The sequence below is a fragment of the Laccaria bicolor genome, genomic scaffold, assembly GCF_000143565.1.
Source record: "Laccaria bicolor S238N-H82 LACBIscaffold_59 genomic scaffold, whole genome shotgun sequence".
Classification (NCBI taxonomy): Eukaryota; Fungi; Basidiomycota; class Agaricomycetes; order Agaricales; family Hydnangiaceae; genus Laccaria; species Laccaria bicolor.
In genome coordinates, this window is record NW_001889930.1 from 75,531 (window position 1) to 96,011 (window position 20,481).

Here is a 20,481-nt window from a genome sequence, read left to right on the forward strand (position 1 = left end):
TGGACTCAGAAAAGTGGCTTGTAGTCCAGTGAGAGTCCAGTGGACTGGACTGGACTGGACTGGACTTGAGTCCAGTGGACTGGGGATTGTGCAAGCCAATTTGGCCTGACAAATGGGCCACTGGACTCCACTGGACTCCACTGGACTCCACTGGAATCCACATGGATTACGTGGGGGATGGTAAAGACCTCGTGCCGAACGGTACTGTAGCATATCTTTCAATTCCGTAATTAATTCTCTATGTGGGACGCGAAATCAGTAGATGTATGCTAATAAAACATATCAAAATCACCATTGCGCAGTAAGTTGTCCTTTCAAAAACAGAACACTGTTGTGTAAGGCCATAAATGTGTGATTTTGCGCCCGCAGGAGGTCGGTCTCAGTAGCAGTTGCAAGACGCGCTAAAAAGGCATGGTCGTCGTAACCGGGAGCCACAGTATGTCCTCTTGAGTCAAAATTTGACTGGAATGTCTGAATTCAATGTAAAAACACGCATTTACACCAGATTTCAACAAGACTTACCCCGAGGGTACCAATATGCATCTGGTTTGAGCTGCCCAGAGTCATCGACGGCCATTGTCCTTCAGTAATTTGATCCAGCTGCCTGTTAGAGGACTCAAAGAAAGAGAGCGGCGAGGAGTGGCGATTGTACTGTCCTGCCATGGTGGCAGAACGAAGAACTACTTCGTCTCATCACCTGTGTTGTCAACGGTGGCCATCACATGATTCCAACACGCACCTACCTTTACGCGCAGTGTCCCCACAGACAATCGTCCTCTTGGACTTGTTAATTTAATTACAATCACATTGTGTAATTCTTGAGGTGGCCATTACAAAGCTTCATCTACATTAAAATATCCGTGGAGTTCTGTGTCATCCAATCCTGATTTTTCTACGACAAACCACAAATTCTCTGTATCTCCGGGAAGCTTGGGCAAAGGTTGCATTGAGACAGCTGAAAGTATTGAGGAGGCTTTGACAACTTGTAAAGCTGCAATACCCTGATATCGGCAAGCATGTAAGGTGCCAAGGAGTCTTCGAGCATATCTGCATCTGGAGGACCGTACATTGAAATGAGAGCGTACGGCACCATCTCTGCATCACGATTTTCAAAAAGGAAGTAGAACTGTACTTCAGCGAATTCTGTTTTGTTATTGAGACTCATCTAAGATATTGTTGTTAAGTTTTAAAAGGTTGTGATTTCGCGAGTGGATTACCTTGACATTTAGCAAGACTCGAGTATTTGATCGCTTTCCTGTTTCAGAGAATTTGCTGCGAACGATTTGGCCATTTGGTAGTTGTATACGTCCCCAGTGACGCAATCGAGAGATCCCCAATCCATCTTTTATTATCTCCAGCTCATTGTCCAAAAGTCCGATTGCATACTGATCCCGTGGCCATAAAAATGTTAAATTATTGCCACAGTCATAAGCACCATTTGGAAGGGAAGTGATGGAGTCAGGGTCAAGCTCTGGACAAGTGGTTTTGAGGGCATTAAGCTGGGCCCTGCGGTTTTCAACTTGACACAAATTACTGAATATGTTTGACGGTTGCCGGATATCACGACCCAGATCACCAATGGCACGCTCCATCGTGAACTGCGTCGTATAAGCGCCAGGTCCCACACGCGCAATCTCGGGAGCCGCATGGAGAAGGGTGTGAATGCATGGCCAACAGAAATGAAGTCAATCAATTCGTCGTTGATAATAAAGGTGTTCATATTCCTCAACAAACGATGTCAAAGAAACATGCGCTTCGGCAACTTGGCGCCCAGTAATGCTCCATTGAATGATGATTCGAAAACCGTGAACCAGTTTGCAGAAATTTCGCCAATACTTTTCGGGAAGGACAGCACGAAAGAATCCGGGACCAAGTCCGAACAGGTAAAGATAATATTCTGTTGCTTTAAACCCACTTGAGATTTTTTCTGCAGGATTTCGAGGTGGGCGATGACACGACGAGGGAAAATATCGAGTTGCTGCTGCGACGAGTTTCCCATGTTCAATCCATGTATTGCCGACTAGAGTAGCCCAGTCCCAGCTAGCCTTATCGTCTGTCTGATCACATCTGAATGTTCCACACCACAAGGGAATAAAAAGTTCACCGAAATTTATGAAGGGGTGCATGAGATCGAGGGGAAAGCATGTTCCAACAGGAATTACGTAGTCAGGACGCAATCCGCTTATAATCGATGGTTTGCTGATCCTGGTAAGTTTTCTGTTGTGCTCGTATTCTGGTTGATCTTTCGAACTAACAACTTTTGCTAGGTTAAATTGGTAAGTTTCGGGTGAGGGGTCTGTCGGAGGACGACGAAAATCATAATCGGGATGGTTGGAATCCTCGACAGAGCAATCGTTGGGGCGTAAGTGCGCAGCACAGTAGTGGCCACTACCAGGTTTATGTCGTCCTTTCATAGGGCATCCCACTCGGCAGCCTTGCGCACCATGGTGACCGACCCGTCCATCAAGCTCTGTCATTCCCAGTGCATCAGCAGTGCCGTACACGAATATCACCCGCGAGTTCAGAGTCTTTTGTTGAAGGATATCCCACACAGCCATTCCTCGGCCGTCATTCTCACGTTGGAGGGCTGATAAATGATAAAAACTGCGAAAAAGAAATGAATTGAGGATTTTTGGCTTGTCTGGACCCAGAATGACAATGCCTGGAAGGACATGCTTCTTTCTGAAGCGAGTTATGGGATTGTAGTCACAGATAATGAAGATACCAATCCATGTATCAGATTTCTTGTTTTGATAAAGTTGTGCCCCGTTGACTGAGAAGGAAACCACAGTATCGTCCTTTGTAAGTCCTAGTTTCTCTGCCAGCTTTCTGAAGGCGCTACCAGAATATATGTCATCATATAGACGATCAGCCGCTGATCCAGGGGTATTGAACTCTTTGAGGATTTGAGAAAGTTTTTGATCTCGGTATGATAGGGCAGCGGCACCCTGATGTGAGCGGCAAAGTGCTTGAAGCTGTGGTCCAAGCAGAATAGTGCAGGCCTGTTGTCGGGGGACTTCTTTTCCGGTTCGAGCGAGTTTTTCTGGATCATAACGAAGTTCGGAACATTCAGGGCACACTTTCAAATCGGTGAAGGGACCAATAAACGCGACACAAGATTTGATGCACATGTCATCGAGCACTGTGTCAATGCCGCTGATCTTCGAGACCAACTTTTTGACAGAATAATAAGACAGAACCGTGATATTGGGAAAGCAACGAAGAATGGATTCATGAGTGCCATTATAGGTGGCTTGGGAAGCATTGTTGCAAGACATGAATAAATTGAGGGAAAGACGAGTGTCTGGATCCGAGATGTCGACAGGCTCAGTGTCTGGATGCCTCAGATTATCGAGCATATCTGGATCTAATTTATCATTTTCAAGTGTAGCCGACGAAATCTTCTGAATGAGCTCTTGCACGAAACGAACATGGCGTATAGGAGACGTCGTTTCGGCAATGTCTAGATCGTCATCAGCATCAGGGAAGGTGGGGTGCTCATCCACAGCCAACATCCCCGCAATAGCAGCAGCGCCAGTCTGGATTCGCCGCATTTGTGCTAAGTCTTCCTGTTCCCTGAGAGTGCCGGGCTCATCATCATCAGGGTCAGACTCCTCTGAAATGGAATTAGAGTCAGAGCTGGGCTCTTGATGATTGTCCTGCCGAAATTTGATGTGAGATATACTTGAAGTTGAAGCGGCGCTGTCACAGACCATGTTGTGATCACCATATGCCTGCTCATCGTGATTAGCTACTTTTGTCAATACCTCCTGTAAACGTAAATATTCTAGAATCAATAGGATTGTTTTGGAGCGAACTATTGTCATACCTGGTTACCGTAACTTTCAGTTTCATCTGAATGTGTGTCAAGACGATCATCTGGCACAGTGTCCAACTCAAAGTTAGCAGGTCCCTGTCAACAGTCAGGGAAAAATCTCAGCAAAATGTGTCAGTCTTGCTAACCATTCTTCAGCGTTTGGTGGGCCTCTCAGAACTGAAGTTGTCAGGAGGGTCATCGTCGCTGCCGGATTCGGATGAGCTGTCTGATCTGGAGCCCACAACTTCATTTGATTTTGAAGGGCCGGGGACTGTTCTTGCTTGTCGCCATTCGGCAAAGTCATCGACAACTGTGTTTCGATTTTCCACTGTTGCATTTCGCGCCGCAGCATGATGCCTCTGCTCAGTCCGTTTGTCTTTCAATGCTCCCTCACATTTCTCGCAAAAGCAGGGCACAGAGCCATTCTTTCGGCTCATGCGGATTTACTGTAATGAAATGTCTTCTTAGCACCCTCAAGATCAGATGACTATTACAGTAGTGGTGACCTATTGCTGTTTATAAGGCGGTAGCTAGTCTGAGTCGTCCGTATTTGCTTGTATCTACCATTGGGAAGTCTGCAACTGTTAAGAAAGTGTTAGCATGTTCAAAAGAGGATGAAAAGTCCCACACCATGCTAGACAACGCGATGAAAAGCGTGTAGCAGAAAAAATCAAACGTCCTCAAGACGAGTGTGTGCTGGCGTGGCTGAGCTAAGGGCAGGCCGTTGTCCAATGATGTCATCGACGGAGCGGAAGTTGCTACTTTCCAGAAGTTTCCAGCTGAGCCCGGAAATGGCCGCTACCCCGCTTTTCGTGTCCATCAGACCCCAGCTATAGCCAGTAATACCCGTGTGTATCCAGATCTGTCCAGAGCAGGTTTTCACTGGGAATGAGTGCTGAGCCCCAGTGAAAATCAAACCGAACCACACTGAGCTAATTATAAACAACCCAACGTCATCGATCCAAATCTGACACGATTGAAGGCAAATTGAAGGAAATCCATCCCACCACTTGTCCAATTCCTCTGCAACAGTCTGAAACCCCATGAGTTCTGCTGCGTTGATGCACTCCTGAGAAATTTGCCCGGCGAATGTGCTCTGTTGCGCAGTTGAACCGACTCCCCAACCCCACACCAAATCACAACACGTGCACGCCTCAGCACTTTTTCTTTATTTAAATTACTCCCCTCTCACTCCCACAGCCTCTCCGTCGCCCTCCTCCTCCCCACCACATTACTATCTTGGGCCGTCTCCATGATACTTCCACCAAACGATCTCCCGGCCAGCCGCCGTTGCGTCACCTCTCTGGCTCCAGTCGCTCTACGATGCAGACAAGTCTCGTCTCGTTAAGGGAGAAGACCAGAGGTCGTCGATGGGTATTTCGACTGTTGTATGTGGTTTTCCATGTGACGGAATTTGTGCTAGGATCTAGTAAGAACCCCCTTTGCTTTGGTGAAGAATCTAAGTTGATTTGTATGCGGTGTATGTGCGCCGTTCAGTTACAGGGCTATGCACCCTTGGTGGTTTTTGGTTTACAGGACACATCCCGGGTGGAGATAGTTGTTTTTAAGAGGTAGGGACCCTTATTCCATTCAATTCTTTGGTGTATGCTGACTATATGCGTTGAAATTTAGCTTCAGCACCTCACCTTGCAACACATGCAGTCAAATCGGAGAAGACGTACAAGGAAAAGCCATTTGGAGCTGAGATATGGGAGAAAGTGAGTCTGTAATTCTGGGGCATACGCAGTTTGCTCACTCCACATTCCATCCAACACCTTCTCGGTAGAGAAACCTTTAAATAAGTAACGGAAGCCACAGCAAGAAATCATGTGAAGATGGCATGAGAAACAAGGAAGACAAGGCCACGAGAAATGGTACGTATGTTTTCGGAAGCTCAATGACTGACGTTTTAACGACGCATAACGACCAGTCATCTCTGCTAGTCGGCACTGGCACCTGAAATGGTGGTTCGTGAAGTGTAAGTCACCCCTGTTAATTTTTTTGTTATCAACACTGTTCATTCTCATTTCCAGAAATCTTTACTTTACGATGTCCCTTGAACATAACAAATTCATTATTGCCACCGCCTCAAATCACGCTTGAAATTTTAAGTAATAGCACCGGAGAAAGCCAAGAAAGGACTAGGAAGTAACAGAGGCGGGTTGGTGGCGGGACAAAAAAATAAACAGTACGTTCCATCATTTCGAACAATACTTTCTCATAACTCCCATTTACGTAGCGGCACACATTGTACTTGGTCCTTAAGCAGGCTCTGTTTCCTCATCAACACTCCTCGCTCTCTGATCGCCTCGCTCAGGCCAGTGACTGTTTTAGTAGGTCACTTCAACTGCTTGTGCTTAAATTTCTCACTGACTCTGTTTTTCAAGTACCCGAAATGGCGTAGAACTCAAGTAGAACCTGCGTGGTGTGGCAAGTCATCTTTCTTTCACCTTTTCCATTCTTTTCTGACTTGGCGATTTCGGTTGCACCTTTCAATTTGGCTCACTTAGGTCTCCGGCGCACTCTATGCCACTCCACATCCTGGGTAAAGACAGTTGTTTTTGAAAGGTAGGGACCCTCATTCTGTTTAATTCTTTGGTGTATGCTGACTATATGTGTCGAAATTTAGCTTCAGCGCCCTGCCTTGCAACACATGCAGTCAAGTCAAAGGAGAAGTATGAGGGGAAGGCATCTGAAGCTGAGATTTCTGAGATATGGGAGAAAGTGAGTCTGTCATTCTGGGGCATACGTGGTTTGCTCACTCCACATTCCATCCAACACCTTCTCGGTAATCAGACCTCTGATTAAGTGACGAAAGCCATGGCAAGAAATCATCTCATGCGAAGATGGCATGAGAAACAAGGCAGACAAGGCCACAAGAAGTGGTACGTATGTTTTCGGATTCTCGGAAGTGATCTGACGTTATAACAAGGCGGCATAACGACCAGTCGTTTCTGCTAGCTGGCATTGGCACCTGCAAATGTGGTTCGTGAAGTGTAACGCCGTTGATTTTTTCGTTGTCAGCGCTGTTTATTTTTATTTCCAGAATTCTTTACTTTACGACGTCCCTTCAACATGACAAATTCATTATTGCCACCGCCTCAAATCGCGCATGAGAATTTCAGCAATAGCACTGGAGAAAGACAAGAAAGGAATGGGAAGTAACATAGGCAGCTTGGTGCCAGGACCAAAAAATAAACAGTACGTTCCATCATTTCGAACGATATTTTCTCATAACTCCGGTTTATGTAGCAGCACACATTGTACTTGGTCCTTAAGCAAGGTCCGTTTTCTCATCAACACTCCCCACTCTCTGGTCGCCTCGCTCAGGCCGGTGACTGTTTTAGTATGTCACTTCAACTGCTCACACTTAAATTTCTCACTGACTCTGTTTTTCAAGTACCTGACATGTTGTAGAACCCAAGTAGAACCCGCGTCTTGTGGCAAGTCGTCTTTTTTTTGCCTTTTCTGTTCTTTTCTGACTTGGCAGTTTCAGTTACGCCATTCAATTTGGCTCGGTTAGATCTCCGGCGCACTCTATGCCGCTCCTCACCATTCTCAGTCACTTTTGCTCAACGGCCAAGTCTTGGAACGGATTCTCAAGGTCTCGGTTTCGCCCGATTTCATTCAATATGCTCAGACACTTTGTTTCTGTCTGGATCGATGTGGTTTGGTCGCATTGTCCACCATCAGTTTGCTCTTGCTAGATTAGATTTGGTTTCGGTTAGATAGCCCTCAATGTAGCTGGGTTTGAAATCTAGCCAGACTTGTAAAAGTCTCTATCGTCGAACCACATCTAAATCATTAGATTTGACTTGACGTGGTTCGACCCCCTTAGCCCTCATTTTCACTGGGGGTCAGGGAGGAACTGAGCCGGTAAGTGTTGTGTCAGTCCCGGTGGCACTTTTGATTTGAAATGATAAATTCAAAATTAGATATTTCAAACGAAAAGCAAACACCATGACAGTGAGTATTCTTCATCATATATATCATCTATTTCACATAATGCGCGCAGTCTACTATCAGTTATATGCTAAAGAAGGCCCACCCAAATCAAACAACCTGATCTTCTCCAGTGATCTCTTCATCAGTCGTAGTATCTCCGAGTTATCTAAGTCAGTGAGACCCCCCCATACGGCCGCATCACTGAAGGGGCACACCTGCAAGATTGAAGGCGTGGAAAACAGCGCTTTGTATCTGCCGCTGTCAGGAAAGAAGCCTTCGGACGACTCTAATCGTCTTGCGCTCAGAGGGAACTCTGGGCTTGCTCTGGGCCATGATCATCTGAGGTTGTGCTGTAATTTTTGTTGTTGATAAGGGCACTGATGAGAAAAGACCGAAGTCTGCAGGTAATTTGGGCTCAAATGAATTGCCTGCATGGAAGACTGAACAACGTTATGGTGTGCCTTGTGGTTTTATTCTCAAAATCATGCTCATCAATGTATTAGTATTGACTTTATGACGATGATGATGAAGCCGTGTCGAAAACATCGTTTGACGAGGCCGACTCTTCTTTGGGTCATATTGACACATTTTACCATTCCGCCACTGCTTAAAGTCACTTCCTTAAAAGATTATCTTGTTCATGTAGAAGGGGTGTCGGGTCACAATGTTCAGTTGCTGGAAAACAAAGATGGAGAGGTTACCTTGAACGATGGCAATGCCACTGCCCTTCTCACTGAGAGTTTCCCAGGCTCAAAAGAGGCGAAGCCGATGGTGTTCACATATGCACGGAATGCTTCTGATAAAATGATGGAACTGAGAGTCCTTCTTTTTCGAAATATCTTACAGCCACTTCAAATTGGGGGTGAGTATTTTACGACTTGTAATTTTCTCTACTATAAATCATTTTTTCAACCCACTAGGCCCTTGAGATGGGCCTGTACTGGACTCTCATGAGATGGAAGCCATCATTTGTTTCATCACAGCTGCTTTGGCCTTTGCCTTCTGTCGTCCAGTTGTCTTCTTTCTGTTCTGTGGTTTACTCTTGTCTACCTTAAGTAACAGACACTTGTCAAATCAAAATGAAGCTGTTGTGTTGCAGTGCTACTTACCTTCTTATAAGCCATCTGAATGCATTCTTGTGGTGTGAATGCTCTTTCAAAATTATCCAGTTGCCAAAACTTGGAGACAGCATTAACTCCACGCTGGGTTAGTTGGACTGAGGTGCCCCATCGAGTAGCACCTTCAGGACTGTCACTCAGCATTGTGGAGTGGAAATCATGCTTTCCTCTCCAAAAAATTTCTACCAGTCCCTGAGCACTGTATTACTCACATTAGAATTAATTTTAACAGACTGGAGTTTATTTTGACATACTGTTGAAAGTCAACACCAATTCCATACTCGCCCCACAAGAACCCACCACCATCAATTTCATCGTGATCTTTATCACTTTGAAAAGAATAGACTGGCTTCCCCTCTGAAGTGAAATCTCGCGCAGAGGTCCACCAAAGCCCAAATGCAACTGCAATGTGGTCTTTGTCTCTGTATTGAAAATTGGAAAAATCATCATTGGTTAGTGTTAAACAGTTTGAGAAGGGTTGGGCCTTCGAATTTCCATCCAGAAAATCATCGAACGATGGAATTCTGCCCCTAAAGAATTGAATTTAACAGCCTATATTAAATGAGGAAGGATCAACGCACTCTCGTGAGGTCTCAATCAGTGACTTGGCTCCAGCAGGAAATAAGTAGCAAAACTGTGTTTTGAACATGTCAGCAACAGCAGGAAGTTTTTCCAGAAGTTCTTCATACCTTTTTTCAAAAAAAAAAAACAAAGTGATCTGTGAGGGAGAGAAATTGCAAACATAGAAAACTTACTTAGTGATAGTTTCTTCACTGCAAGAGTTGGGAGCATAATAAGACAATGTCTTCCCAAGTTCCATACTTTGGTGCCATCCAACCCCATACATTTTCCCATAGAGTTTCTTGGTTGTCGATACAGACATGTCTTGACCATGTACCTCTTTCCTGCAATCAATGTAGCCTTGTGGACGGTTTTGTGCCTACCAACGTTTTCATTCTTTGTATTCATGAAGTGTAATTTAACTTACTCCATTATTCTTGATGACATGGACACAAGTGGTTCAATCCATGAGTGTTTGTAGATTAGCTTGTGTATCATGTCGCAGCTGTGACGGCATCTCTCCCCAAGCTCTGTTGAATATATAGTAAATGGAATATTAAATAATATGTTACATATGTTATTCTCAGAATAAATACAATCTGTCACATTGCTTGACGGATGCCAAGGTGAACACCAGGCTGATGGATCCACTTGGTATTGAGAGACTTGAACTCTGTGTCATGGTGGGACAATGGACTGTTTTGCTTAACCTCAAGAAGCTGGAGTTTGGCGAGATATTTGGAGTCGCAGGATAGGTCGTGAATGTGCACACGTTCAACAGGTTCACCAAGAAGCAAAGCGATCATCAGAAAGTAGTTGACATTTATGAAAAACAGTAAAAAACTACAATACATACAATTTTTTGCTCATCAGCTCTAATAGACCACTCATGGTTCTGCTGCTGTAAATGCTCCTGTTGCTTTGCAGCAGCTTTATTCCGACGACGCTCATTTTTGGCTCAGGTCTAAATCCTTGCAGGTGAAGAAGTCAAGAGAAAAATGATAATGATATTTGATCACCTTTTTGGATCCAATGAGCTGATACACAAGCGTGAGCATGAATACATGAGCCAAGGTGACAACCAAACCTTGGTTTCATTGTGAGATGTGATTTCACCTTCCTCTTCCTCATCAATCTCCATTCCTTCCCCCTCATCACTCTCCATTCCTTCATCTATATCTTGATTAGCACCACTATCTTGATCAAGCCCTACATTATCTCCATGTTCTGGATCTCCTGTACCAGAAAATTTTAGACTGAGTAACTTTTCAAAGACTGGGGCCTATAATGGTATGAGTGAGATGTAAGCATAGGGCCAAAAAATAGTTCATACCAGCTGCACGACGTTCATGATGGTTGGATGTCGTAGGAAAGATATCAATTATATAATCCGTACCAGAACAATCATGTGATCAAAGTTGGAACAAAACTCCGCAGCCTTTTCCATTCTACCACTGTGACTGTTACCATGATGATGACTCTTTGCCATTGTCATAAGCTCCACGTATAGTGAGGCTGGGCATATGGAACGTATCCGTGCTACGCATTAATTTGTGAGGCTGGATACCCGACAGCAGTGGATCATGGTGAGCAACACGCCTCACCAGAGACTCCACTGTGCTCTACTTCTTACTCTGGTGCCGTTTTGATGTGCCTGTTTGCTTACTCTACACTTCACGTTGTCGTGTTTGAGTGCCAGGTGGTATGGTAGGTAAGTTGGATTGTCCATTACAGAATGTATCCCTCACTCCCCACGAATAAACAGGTCACCCACATCACCAACCCACCATATGCAAGGACACAGCAAATGTGCGCATCCTTCGCCCACCCTTGCTTTCACGTCGACGCCGCGCACTGTCCATGCTGAGAAACGGAGGAAATTGCTCCCACAGCCAACGACGCCCACGCCGCTGCCACCGATGCCGACAATGACAAGAATGACACACGCAAGTAAGAGGAAGTCATTAGGCGGCGACGAGGAGCCCCAGCTCAAAGTAGAGCAGCCAATGATGGTGTCGACTAGGAAGAAGAAAATGCGCAAAGACGAGTTGGATATGTGTCTTGAGGTTTGTTTTATTTTCTCTCTCGTTTTCACAGCTTATTTATTATGTTTTAGCAGAGTAAAGGGAAGAGCATTGATAAAGGAAAAGCAAAAGCGAGGGAGGAGCCGGTGTCTACCTCAGCACCACCAATCCCTGATCCCAGCTGCTAGAAAGACGAGAAGGAAGTCGGCGGCGGCAGTGGGGCTGCCCAACAACCCTTCATCATCTTCCTCCTTGCCTCGTCTTGCTGCCAGCACCTCTACCTCCACCCTTACCTCTACCCCTCAAAGGACTTCTGAAAACGCCCCATCACCATCCTTACCAATCCCATACCACCTTCTCCCGACGCATTCATTTAACAGCCCCCAACGCACGTCCAATCCCCACTCTCACCCACCACCTCAACACGAATGAGCATAACCATGCCCACACCAGCATCTATCCACCCCGGCCTCATTACGCGGTCATTAGCATCCGCATTGGCCAGGTCCTCCTCTACTGGCACAAGATACACTTTCTGTGCCCCATCGGGAACTGATTGTCAGAGTTGTCAAATACGATTTCCACTGTACGTCTGATCATCATCTCAATTTGGACCTCAGGGCAAACATCTGGCACTCCGACGTCGGTGGGTTATATTATCATAGAGTAGACAAAAATAGGTACAAAACACCTGCTTGTGCAAGTTGGGCAAAAGGATAATGGTGCGAAATGGTGAAGGAGTGAGGCAGAGAACATGATTTCATGTTTACTCAACACAAAGCTCGCTATTTCTTCCTCGCACTCCCCAAGTTACCCTCCGAGCGAACCGTGACCCTCATCCCAGAGTAATTGAAAAGGACAAGAAGCCCTGTCGCACCAGTGAGCAGGTGGCTGCCAAGAAAGACCAAAAAGTTCTGGAGAACATCAACAAGGCTCAGAAGAAGGAAAACACGATCAAGAATGCTGCTCACCTTGAAGATGCCATGGATAAAGAGGACAAGCTCAGGCTCCTTGAAGCCAACCATCCACCCTTCAATACGCAAAAGAAGGCTGCCCAGTCCCAGTCTCAGAGACTGACTCAAGCAGTGCCGGAAGGTATGTCGCCTGCAGCGTCCACACAGAAAACCACACACAGCCCGCCCACAGACGATGACATATATATGTTCCTGAAGACAAACACCCAGAGGATGGAAGTGAGGGTGAGGTTCTCCACAAGTCAGATGATGATAGCGCACTGGGCCCAAGCCGAAGAAATCGAGGGGTGAATTGCACAAGAAAATCGAGGCCGCACGCACATCGGCAGTGCCTCCACAGACGGTAACAAGCAGAAGGCTGCTCAAGGTCCTGGAGCGTAAGTCAAATGTTAAAAATGATTGTCGACCATTACTGACTTACTTACCTGCAGATCCACTTCAGAAACGACTCAAAAGAAGCCAAAGAAGGCGAACGACGGCCTCCGCAATGACTGGAATGCAAAGTCAACCTCCCACGACGATGAATATTGTCTACTAACAGAATCTCAACCTTCTCATTGCCATTCTGTTTCAGCGGGCTCTGCAATGTTGACTTCAGGCCTACGCGGTGACGTTCCTCCAAGTTCTGGTGGAGAGGGATCAGAAGCGGACCAAGTGGGAGTTGTGGGTGATGATGCTGGTGAGTTGTCGGAGCGTCCACGGTGGACTCGCAGAAAAGTCGAAGGCGTCGCTGCGATATGCAGGCGAGAGCTTATCTGTGTGACTTTCGCAAACTACAAACTTTCACACAGTCCAAGTCCTTAGCAAAGATCGTTCCCACCTTGTTCCCACCACTTCATTTCCCAGCAGCTTTGTCCCTCCTTCATCTTCCCGCCATCAGTTCGAAAAGAAGGAAGACGATCACCTTAGCGACCTTCCGGAACGCTTGCAACACACCTTCGACGCAATTTTCAGTCCTCGCCTCCATGAGTATCTAGGTTTCTCACAGACGCCTTTGGGATGCACCTACTTACCAAGCCAACCATCGATGACCTGTGGGCGCAAGCATTTCCGTCGTTTCCTCTTCGAGAGGAGGCTTCCCTGAACCACATCGTCAGCAAGCTGGTACGTTTCGTCTAATCATTCTAGTGTCTAACTGATATCATGTTTCTAGATTGATGAACGTGTGTATTCATGGTGCGAGCCGTCGAGTATCTCACCAAGTTCATCTTCCTTCAGTTACCTGACAACACGAGAGAGCAGAGGGCACTGTGGAGCACATGGACCATATCTGGTTCTGATTGACAACAGCCATTTTACTATCTTGTCTACGAGGACAAGGAAGAGGGGAGTAGCTCTGGTCCTGTTACCAAGGTGTGCCGTAATGTTTTGAGCATCACGTCTTGATCTAATCAGTGGTCACAGGGTATACTCCAGTATCTCGCAGATCGCGACAGCTCTTCACTCTGAGGACAACAAACCTATTGGTGCTCTGGTCCTTACCATACAAGCCGTGAGTCTTTCTTTCAATTCCCGTTGAATGGCTGTGACGATTTCTTATGTGAAACGTGCAATTGGGCTTTACATTACAGGAGAACTCGTAAAACCACCTCAACCTCTCGACGATTTCTCGAACTTGACAACTGGGGGGACACCGTGCACCGCCATGAGGCAAAGAGCAAAAGGTCAAGACAACATCATGCCTAGTCAACGTCATCCTCAAGCTCAACAACAAGCAATGGGAGAAAAAATTGTATCAGCGGCGGCTTGGTCATCAAAGCAGAAGCGGCAGACTATTTCAGCGATGTTTCCCCAGGCCACAGCCCCTTCCAGTGAGTCAGATTTTGAGTTAGCGACGATGAGGATATATTGGAGGGTTAACCAGTTCTAGTAGTACCACTGTTTTAGAATTTTATTCTCTATATACAAGTCTTTTGCCAGCTTCCACTAAGTCCCCTTCTGAAACGCTGTAGCTCTTTCACTGTCCCTTTTCGAACCACTTGTGGCCCCTTTTGTCCCTTTTGAAAGCTGAAACCATTTTTTAAGGAATATGGCCTGGCCCTTCCAAAGTGGTGAAAGCGAGGTCTTTACCATCCCCCATGAGTTCCGGCGGATTCCAAGTGGAATGTCGGAATTCCATGGAATTCCGATGGAAACCAGTTGGCTGGAGCCTCAGCCATTCTGGTTTCCAATTCCATGGAAATTCCAATGGAATCCGATGGAATCCAGTGGAAATGGTTGGAATCCAGGAGCCTCCCAGAACAGTTTCCATTGGAATCCATTGGAATTCCAACCAGATTCCATGGAATTCCAATGGAAAGTACATTTAATATATTCCAGTCAAATTCCAACAGATTCCGAGAGATTCCAATGAATTCCAATATTTGTTGTTGTTATTATAATATATAAAAAAAATAAGTGGATGCATGAGGATTGAACTCTAGCCTCGGGAAATATCACATGAATCTCTGAGCAGCAATATTTCCGCTACACCATATGGCTGTTAAAGGCCTGCAACATTAATTCTATATAACCCATCCTCACGCCCACCTTCCTAAACGAGTCATGGCGTTTGCCGGCGTCAACATCAGCATCTCCGTTTTGCTGTCAACCACAACCACAACCACAACCACAACCACCGTCACCGTGACCAGCGCAGTCACCTCCAATCACGCCCACGCCAACAGACAACGACAATGACAACGACAATGGACGACGACACGACGACGACGACAGACAACGACGCGTCAGCGACAACAAGGACGGCGACAAGTCAACGGATGACGAGGACGACGACACATCAACAGACGACAACAACAGACGACAAGAACAGATGACGACAACGGACGACGACAATGACACGTCAACAGACGACAACAATGGATGACAACAATGACACGTCAATGGACGACAACAATGGACGACAACAACGACACGTCACGTCAATGCACGATGACAACAGATGACACGTCAGTGACGACCAGTACTTTACAGTGCCCCACCTATTCCTGCAGGAATCCTGCAGGAATGGGATCATTCCAGTGGAATTCCAGGGGAATCCTGCAGGAATAGAGTCATTCCAGTGGAATTCCAGAGGAATTCCAGAGGAATCCAGAGGAATTCCAGTGGAATCCACAGCATTCCACTGGAATTCCACTGGAATAGGACTGGAATCAAGCAGAGTAAGTTTTTTTCAACTCCAAGCTTATTCTGATGACTTGGCACTCATATTTCCTTATAAAATTCACATGTAGAAGTCATAGATTGAGTTGTAATTTATTTGAAATGTATTACTACACAAACTACACAGTTTATCTTAAAGGGAGGGGGTAGAGGAGGGACAAGGTGGGGATGTATTTGAAATGTATTACTACACACATTACACAGTTTATCTTAAAGGGAGGGGGTAGGGGAGGGACAAGGTGGGGGTGTATTTCTATTATTGGGAGGGACAAGGAAGGGGGAAGAACAAGGGAGGGGAGGGAGGAAGGGGGGAAGGACAAGAAAGAGGGAAGGAAGGAAGGGGGAGGGACAAGGAAGGGGGAGGGAGGAAAGGGGGGAAGGAATGGTGGAGCAAGGGGGAGGGACAAGGAAAGGGGGAAGGAGGCAGGGAGGGAGGGAATGGTGGAGGGGAGAGGGAGTGTGGCTGGGACCTCAGCCATCGTCGTCCCGCGTTGGCATCCCATCGTTGTGTCGCATTTCGTTGTCGCCTCCTCGTCGCGTCGTGTGTCCGCGTTGTTGCGTTATTCGTGACGTTGTCGTCGCCGTCGTCGTGGGCGCTGGTTGCCGTTGGGGGCGTCGTCGTGGGTGGCGTTGGTGTGGACGTGGTGGTTTTGGTAGGCGGTGTGGTGCCGTCGTATGTCGTGTGGGCGGTGCGTGTTTTTCGTTGGGCGGCGCGTGTTTTTCAGTGGGCGGCGCGTGTTTTTCGGTGGGCGGCGCGTGTTTTTCGGTGGGTGCTCGTGTTTTTCGGTGGGTGGTGGGATGTTTTCGTGGGCAGGGTATGGTTTTCGTGCGTGCTGGCGGTGTACATGGGCGGTGGGCGTCGTTTTGTGCCCGTCGGGTGTCGTTTTGTGTCCGGGGGCGTTGTTTTCGTGGGCGTTGGGTGTTTTCGTGGGTTACGGCGCTCGTTGTTTCGTGACGTGGCGTCGCCGCGTTGTTGTTGAAGGGTGTCGTGGTTGATGTTGGTGGTCGTGGTGGCCATGGGTGATCGAGGAGCGATGTTGGCGGTGGTGGCTATGGGTGACGGTGATGGCGTGGCGTTGGCGGCGGTGACGAGCATGGTGGTGGTGGTGGAAGAAGAGAGTGGCCATGTTTGGTGAGCATGTTCACCAAACAAACATTGTTTGTGATCCATTGAAAATAAATAAACTATAATACAGTAATAAATAAATAAAATAAACAGATTGGACTGGAATCCCATTCCTGCCCACTCCGGGGAACACCATTCCTGCCCATTCCGGGGAAGACCATTCTGGGGAACATTCCGGTGTACATTCCGGAATCCACCGGAATTCCACTGGAATGGAAAACACCGGAATAAACAATTTAGCAGGGCCTTCTGCTAAATTCCATTCCACCGGAATGACCGGATTCCTGCAGGAATAGGGGGGGCACTGCTAAGACCTTGTGACGACGAGGACGGCCACACGTCAACGCACGACGATGGACGACGACAAGGACGACAACGACAACGACAACACGTTACGTCAACGGACGACATGTCAGTGATGACGAGACAGCCACATGTCAACGGACGACGAGGACGACGACAACCATGTCAACCGATGACGTCGACGAGTGCCCATGACGATGACGAGCCCCCTCCCTTTTCCCTTTCCCCTCCCTTTTCTCTCCCCCTTCCTATTCCCTCCCCCTTCCTTGTCCCTCCCCTCCCTTTTCCCTTTCCCTTCCCTTTTCCATCCCCCTTCCCTTTTCCATCCCCCTTCCCTTTTCCATCCCCCTTCCCTTGTCAATCCCCTATTTTTTGTGCCCCCCCCCCCCCCCTTCCTTTTCCCTTTTCCCTTTTCCCTTTTCCCTTTTCAGGAGGTTTGAATTTCTGACTTCAATAAATACAGCTCAAGTCACCTGACCTCTAGCTCGGTTCTGATCAGTGCTAATCAGTCTTGCTCAGCACTGATCAGCTCTGATCAGAGCATGTGGGGAAGGGTAAAGTACTGAAGACCTATTCAGAGTCCAGCAGAATCCATTGGAATTCCATTCAGAATCCGGCAGAATCCACTGGAATTTGAGATTCCTACCATTCCGGCAGACTCCGGATGGAATTCCGACATTCTATGGGAGTCTGCTGGAGTCCACCAGAACTCATGGGGGAGGGTAAAGTACTGACAATCTGATGCCAGTGATTTCAGTGGAAATTCTGTGGAACCTTTTTGAGCAAAACTTTCGTTTGGAGCTTCGTATGGTCAACCAGCAAGTTTTACCGGCAAATTGGGCCTCGCAGGAATTGGTGGCAGTTCAAGATGAGTTGGTTTGGAGGACTTTCCCCGAGGACGATGATGGATATATTGTTGGGAGATTGCCAGAGACCAATGTGGGACTCGTCGCGGAGAACTGGAGGGATCAGGCAAGGTCGGTAGAAGCTTTATGGGCACTCTCATAGGTTGGCCTGGTCCTGATGCGCGTGCACTTGCATCAATGTCAATATTTGATGGGTCTGGGAAGTTGGCAACGACACGCACGGACTTTGAGTGTATGGAGGAAATGGCTGTCGGACTGTATTGCCAAACATTCTTCAATTACTTCAGTCGTGCCCCCTCCACCCCACATCGCATTGCTACTTCATAATTGCCAACTTTGTCATCTTGGATTCTTTTGTCTTGTCGGTGTTTATATCTTGCACGTTTATTTTGGTACCTTTCTTTTTTTAATATACATGTGAACTTGCATCCGTTTTAGGAAAGTTTTGGGGTCAGATAAGAGTGCCTTGTCTGTGATCGACATTCTGCTTTCTTCCCCCTTCTTTGTGTGTCCTTCACTCAGCCAAGTCATCATGTCAATGTACAAGAAAAAACCAGCTAAGTCTTTGCCACCAGAAAATGCTGGCCTTTTTCCTGTAAACACTGCACCCAAATCCTTGAAGGCCCATAAAGCTGTTAAAGGAAATCTGTACACACCAGCTGGACATTTTGTCCAGCCCTTTAAGCCTGGGGTTTCCAAGAAAGCAGACCCTTTTCAGCCACTGGCAACAACTCTTACCTTTGAAAATGAAGGTGATACTGTCCACTTACCAGGCAAAAAGCAGAAACAATTTCAGCATTGGGAAACCGAGGTTCTTCCCAGTCTAATGGAGCCATATGTCAAACTTCTCCATGAAACGGACTCTTTGCAAGATATGGTGCAAGTTCATTCTCGAAGTCACTGCTCTGATTGTGGGTCAGGCAGACAGTTGAATGTTGCATGCATTTTCTTTGAGCGTATGTGTTCTAGTATATCTCAAGAAGTCACTAATAATTTTGGCAGGTATTGAGATTCTTTCCCTCTGCAATTGCACTTCCCCAGCACTTCAACTCCTTGAGCTAGGGTTCTTTCCATGTGCACCAGTTAATCCATCTCTCACTTCAGTCACCCATTTTTGGGTACCTATGAGGTACATCAATTCCTTGATTTAGGGTACCTTGAGGGTACCCATTCCAGGGTGGTATATGAGCTCCATACCAATACCATGGTACCATGGAATGGAAAACCCATACCATACCCCACTCATACCAATACCATGTTACCATACCATACCAATACCATGTCACCATACCATACCAGATGGTATGATGTCTTCATACCATCATACCAAAGCTGACATAGGGTGTCTGGGGTCCTTTTCCAAAATATAAAAATTATTTCTGCAGGCTGCAATACTCGTCCATTGGGTGCCATTTTTTGTGGGGTGGTTCTCCAGGTTTTTCCTGAGATATTAGGCTACAAATTGAGGCCAGATAGTCCAAACCATCTATTGAAAATGAGTTTAAATAGGCTTTATCCCAAATTTCCCATGCATCCAAAGCCATTTAATGATACATATCTTTCCCAATCCTTTCTATTAAAACAATATTCATCCAAATCAAACAAAACCACATCTATTGTGATGAAGTGGTCATAGAGAAGAAAAGAAAAGTGAAAAGGCTTTCAGGTTTTTGCTAAGATTTCCAATTCCAAGTGGAGGCCAGATAGTGAACTCCAACCTTTAAAAATCAGTTCAATTGAGGGTTTTTTCATTCCTGAAAAGCCATTAATATGAATGCTTTCAATAATAGGTTAAATATATTTTGCCCAGTAGGGCCAATCAGACAGTCCTGCCTACTTACATAGCATACACATATAGTATGGCCAACAACACCATCATATAATCTCAATTTTCTTAAACACTACATATGTTGGAATCAAGTATTGTTGTCCTGAGTGTTTGGCCAAAGTCTTCTTTGTCATAATAGTTGGTCCAATTTATTGAAGCTAGGTGAATCTGTCCAATCCAAAGTCTTGTCAGAGTCTCCATTATCAAAATATTATACCATGGTGTTGTAATCCCATGTTGCACTCTCATACCATACCATACCATAGTATTGCACTCCCATAACATACCATACCATGGTTTTGCAATCCCATCCCATCCCATACCATACCATGGTGTTGCAATTCCATCCCATACCATACCATGGTATTGCACTCCCATACCATACCATACCATGGTATCACACTCCCATACCATACCATACCATGGTATAGCACCCTCATACCATACCATACCATGGTATCACACTCCCATACCATACCATACCATGCACCCTCATACCATACCATGGTATCAGGAACCATAATCTATTTTTATTTAGGCAGAGGAAGGCAGAAAACCCTCATTTCGAAGTTTGTTTACATATATTTACCAATAGCTTTGACTGAAGTGAGGCTAAAATTTTGTAGTGTCCGCTTTGATGATTTCCTAATTGGGCCATTTCCTAATTGGGAAAAGCGTTACACTTTTTTCTGCCACACCTAATGTCAGGCACAGTGTGCAGTTAGGTTGGGAACTGTTTCCCACGCTCTTTGGGCCA

At 46.3% G+C, this 20,481-nt stretch overlaps 8 protein-coding genes across 8 annotated transcripts; 4 read left to right on the forward strand and 4 right to left on the reverse strand.

The window, feature by feature from the left end:
• Nucleotides 1-288: 288 nt before the first annotated feature.
• On the reverse strand, nt 289-3,966 carry LACBIDRAFT_334100 (uncharacterized protein; the record flags this gene model as incomplete). The annotated part of the gene is made up of 8 exons (XM_001888850.1): nt 289-471; nt 523-656; nt 740-817; nt 904-1,165; nt 1,218-1,506; nt 1,735-3,770; nt 3,830-3,913; nt 3,964-3,966. 8 exons carry the CDS (start codon nt 3,964-3,966, stop codon nt 289-291), a joined length of 3,069 nt encoding a protein of 1,022 aa, XP_001888885.1.
• A 1,722-nt stretch (nt 3,967-5,688) lies between these two features.
• On the forward strand, nt 5,689-8,373 carry LACBIDRAFT_334101 (uncharacterized protein; the record flags this gene model as incomplete). The annotated part of the gene is made up of 12 exons (XM_001888805.1): nt 5,689-5,691; nt 6,057-6,150; nt 6,447-6,541; nt 6,636-6,702; nt 6,949-7,018; nt 7,070-7,163; nt 7,235-7,540; nt 7,656-7,693; nt 7,753-7,783; nt 7,844-8,114; nt 8,167-8,217; nt 8,294-8,373. The coding sequence occupies 12 exons, from the start codon at nt 5,689-5,691 to the stop codon at nt 8,371-8,373; spliced, it is 1,200 nt and encodes a 399-aa protein (XP_001888840.1).
• A 337-nt stretch (nt 8,374-8,710) lies between these two features.
• Nucleotides 8,711-9,763, reverse strand: LACBIDRAFT_334102 (uncharacterized protein; the record flags this gene model as incomplete). The annotated part of the gene is made up of 6 exons (XM_001888851.1): nt 8,711-8,791; nt 8,872-9,049; nt 9,093-9,113; nt 9,135-9,410; nt 9,462-9,569; nt 9,636-9,763. The coding sequence occupies 6 exons, from the start codon at nt 9,761-9,763 to the stop codon at nt 8,711-8,713; spliced, it is 792 nt and encodes a 263-aa protein (XP_001888886.1).
• Nucleotides 9,764-9,901: 138 nt separating this feature from the next.
• Nucleotides 9,902-10,792, reverse strand: LACBIDRAFT_334103 (uncharacterized protein; the record flags this gene model as incomplete). Its single annotated transcript, XM_001888852.1, has 4 exons — nt 9,902-9,971; nt 10,298-10,412; nt 10,558-10,723; nt 10,775-10,792. 4 exons carry the CDS (start codon nt 10,790-10,792, stop codon nt 9,902-9,904), a joined length of 369 nt encoding a protein of 122 aa, XP_001888887.1.
• Nucleotides 10,793-11,231: 439 nt separating this feature from the next.
• Nucleotides 11,232-11,653, forward strand: LACBIDRAFT_313341 (uncharacterized protein; the record flags this gene model as incomplete). Its single annotated transcript, XM_001888806.1, has 2 exons — nt 11,232-11,507; nt 11,558-11,653. 2 exons carry the CDS (start codon nt 11,232-11,234, stop codon nt 11,651-11,653), a joined length of 372 nt encoding a protein of 123 aa, XP_001888841.1.
• Nucleotides 11,654-11,905: 252 nt separating this feature from the next.
• Nucleotides 11,906-14,022, forward strand: LACBIDRAFT_334104 (uncharacterized protein; the record flags this gene model as incomplete). The annotated part of the gene is made up of 10 exons (XM_001888807.1): nt 11,906-12,051; nt 12,086-12,111; nt 12,276-12,560; nt 12,780-12,816; nt 12,871-13,118; nt 13,231-13,318; nt 13,417-13,543; nt 13,730-13,792; nt 13,866-13,931; nt 14,011-14,022. 10 exons carry the CDS (start codon nt 11,906-11,908, stop codon nt 14,020-14,022), a joined length of 1,098 nt encoding a protein of 365 aa, XP_001888842.1.
• Nucleotides 14,023-16,322: 2,300 nt separating this feature from the next.
• On the reverse strand, nt 16,323-16,697 carry LACBIDRAFT_334105 (uncharacterized protein; the record flags this gene model as incomplete). Its single annotated transcript, XM_001888853.1, has 1 exon — nt 16,323-16,697. The coding sequence occupies one exon, from the start codon at nt 16,695-16,697 to the stop codon at nt 16,323-16,325; it is 375 nt and encodes a 124-aa protein (XP_001888888.1).
• A 383-nt stretch (nt 16,698-17,080) lies between these two features.
• Nucleotides 17,081-18,828, forward strand: LACBIDRAFT_334106 (uncharacterized protein; the record flags this gene model as incomplete). The annotated part of the gene is made up of 6 exons (XM_001888808.1): nt 17,081-17,138; nt 17,550-17,584; nt 17,609-17,752; nt 17,814-18,007; nt 18,335-18,707; nt 18,781-18,828. The coding sequence occupies 6 exons, from the start codon at nt 17,081-17,083 to the stop codon at nt 18,826-18,828; spliced, it is 852 nt and encodes a 283-aa protein (XP_001888843.1).
• Nucleotides 18,829-20,481: the final 1,653 nt, after the last annotated feature.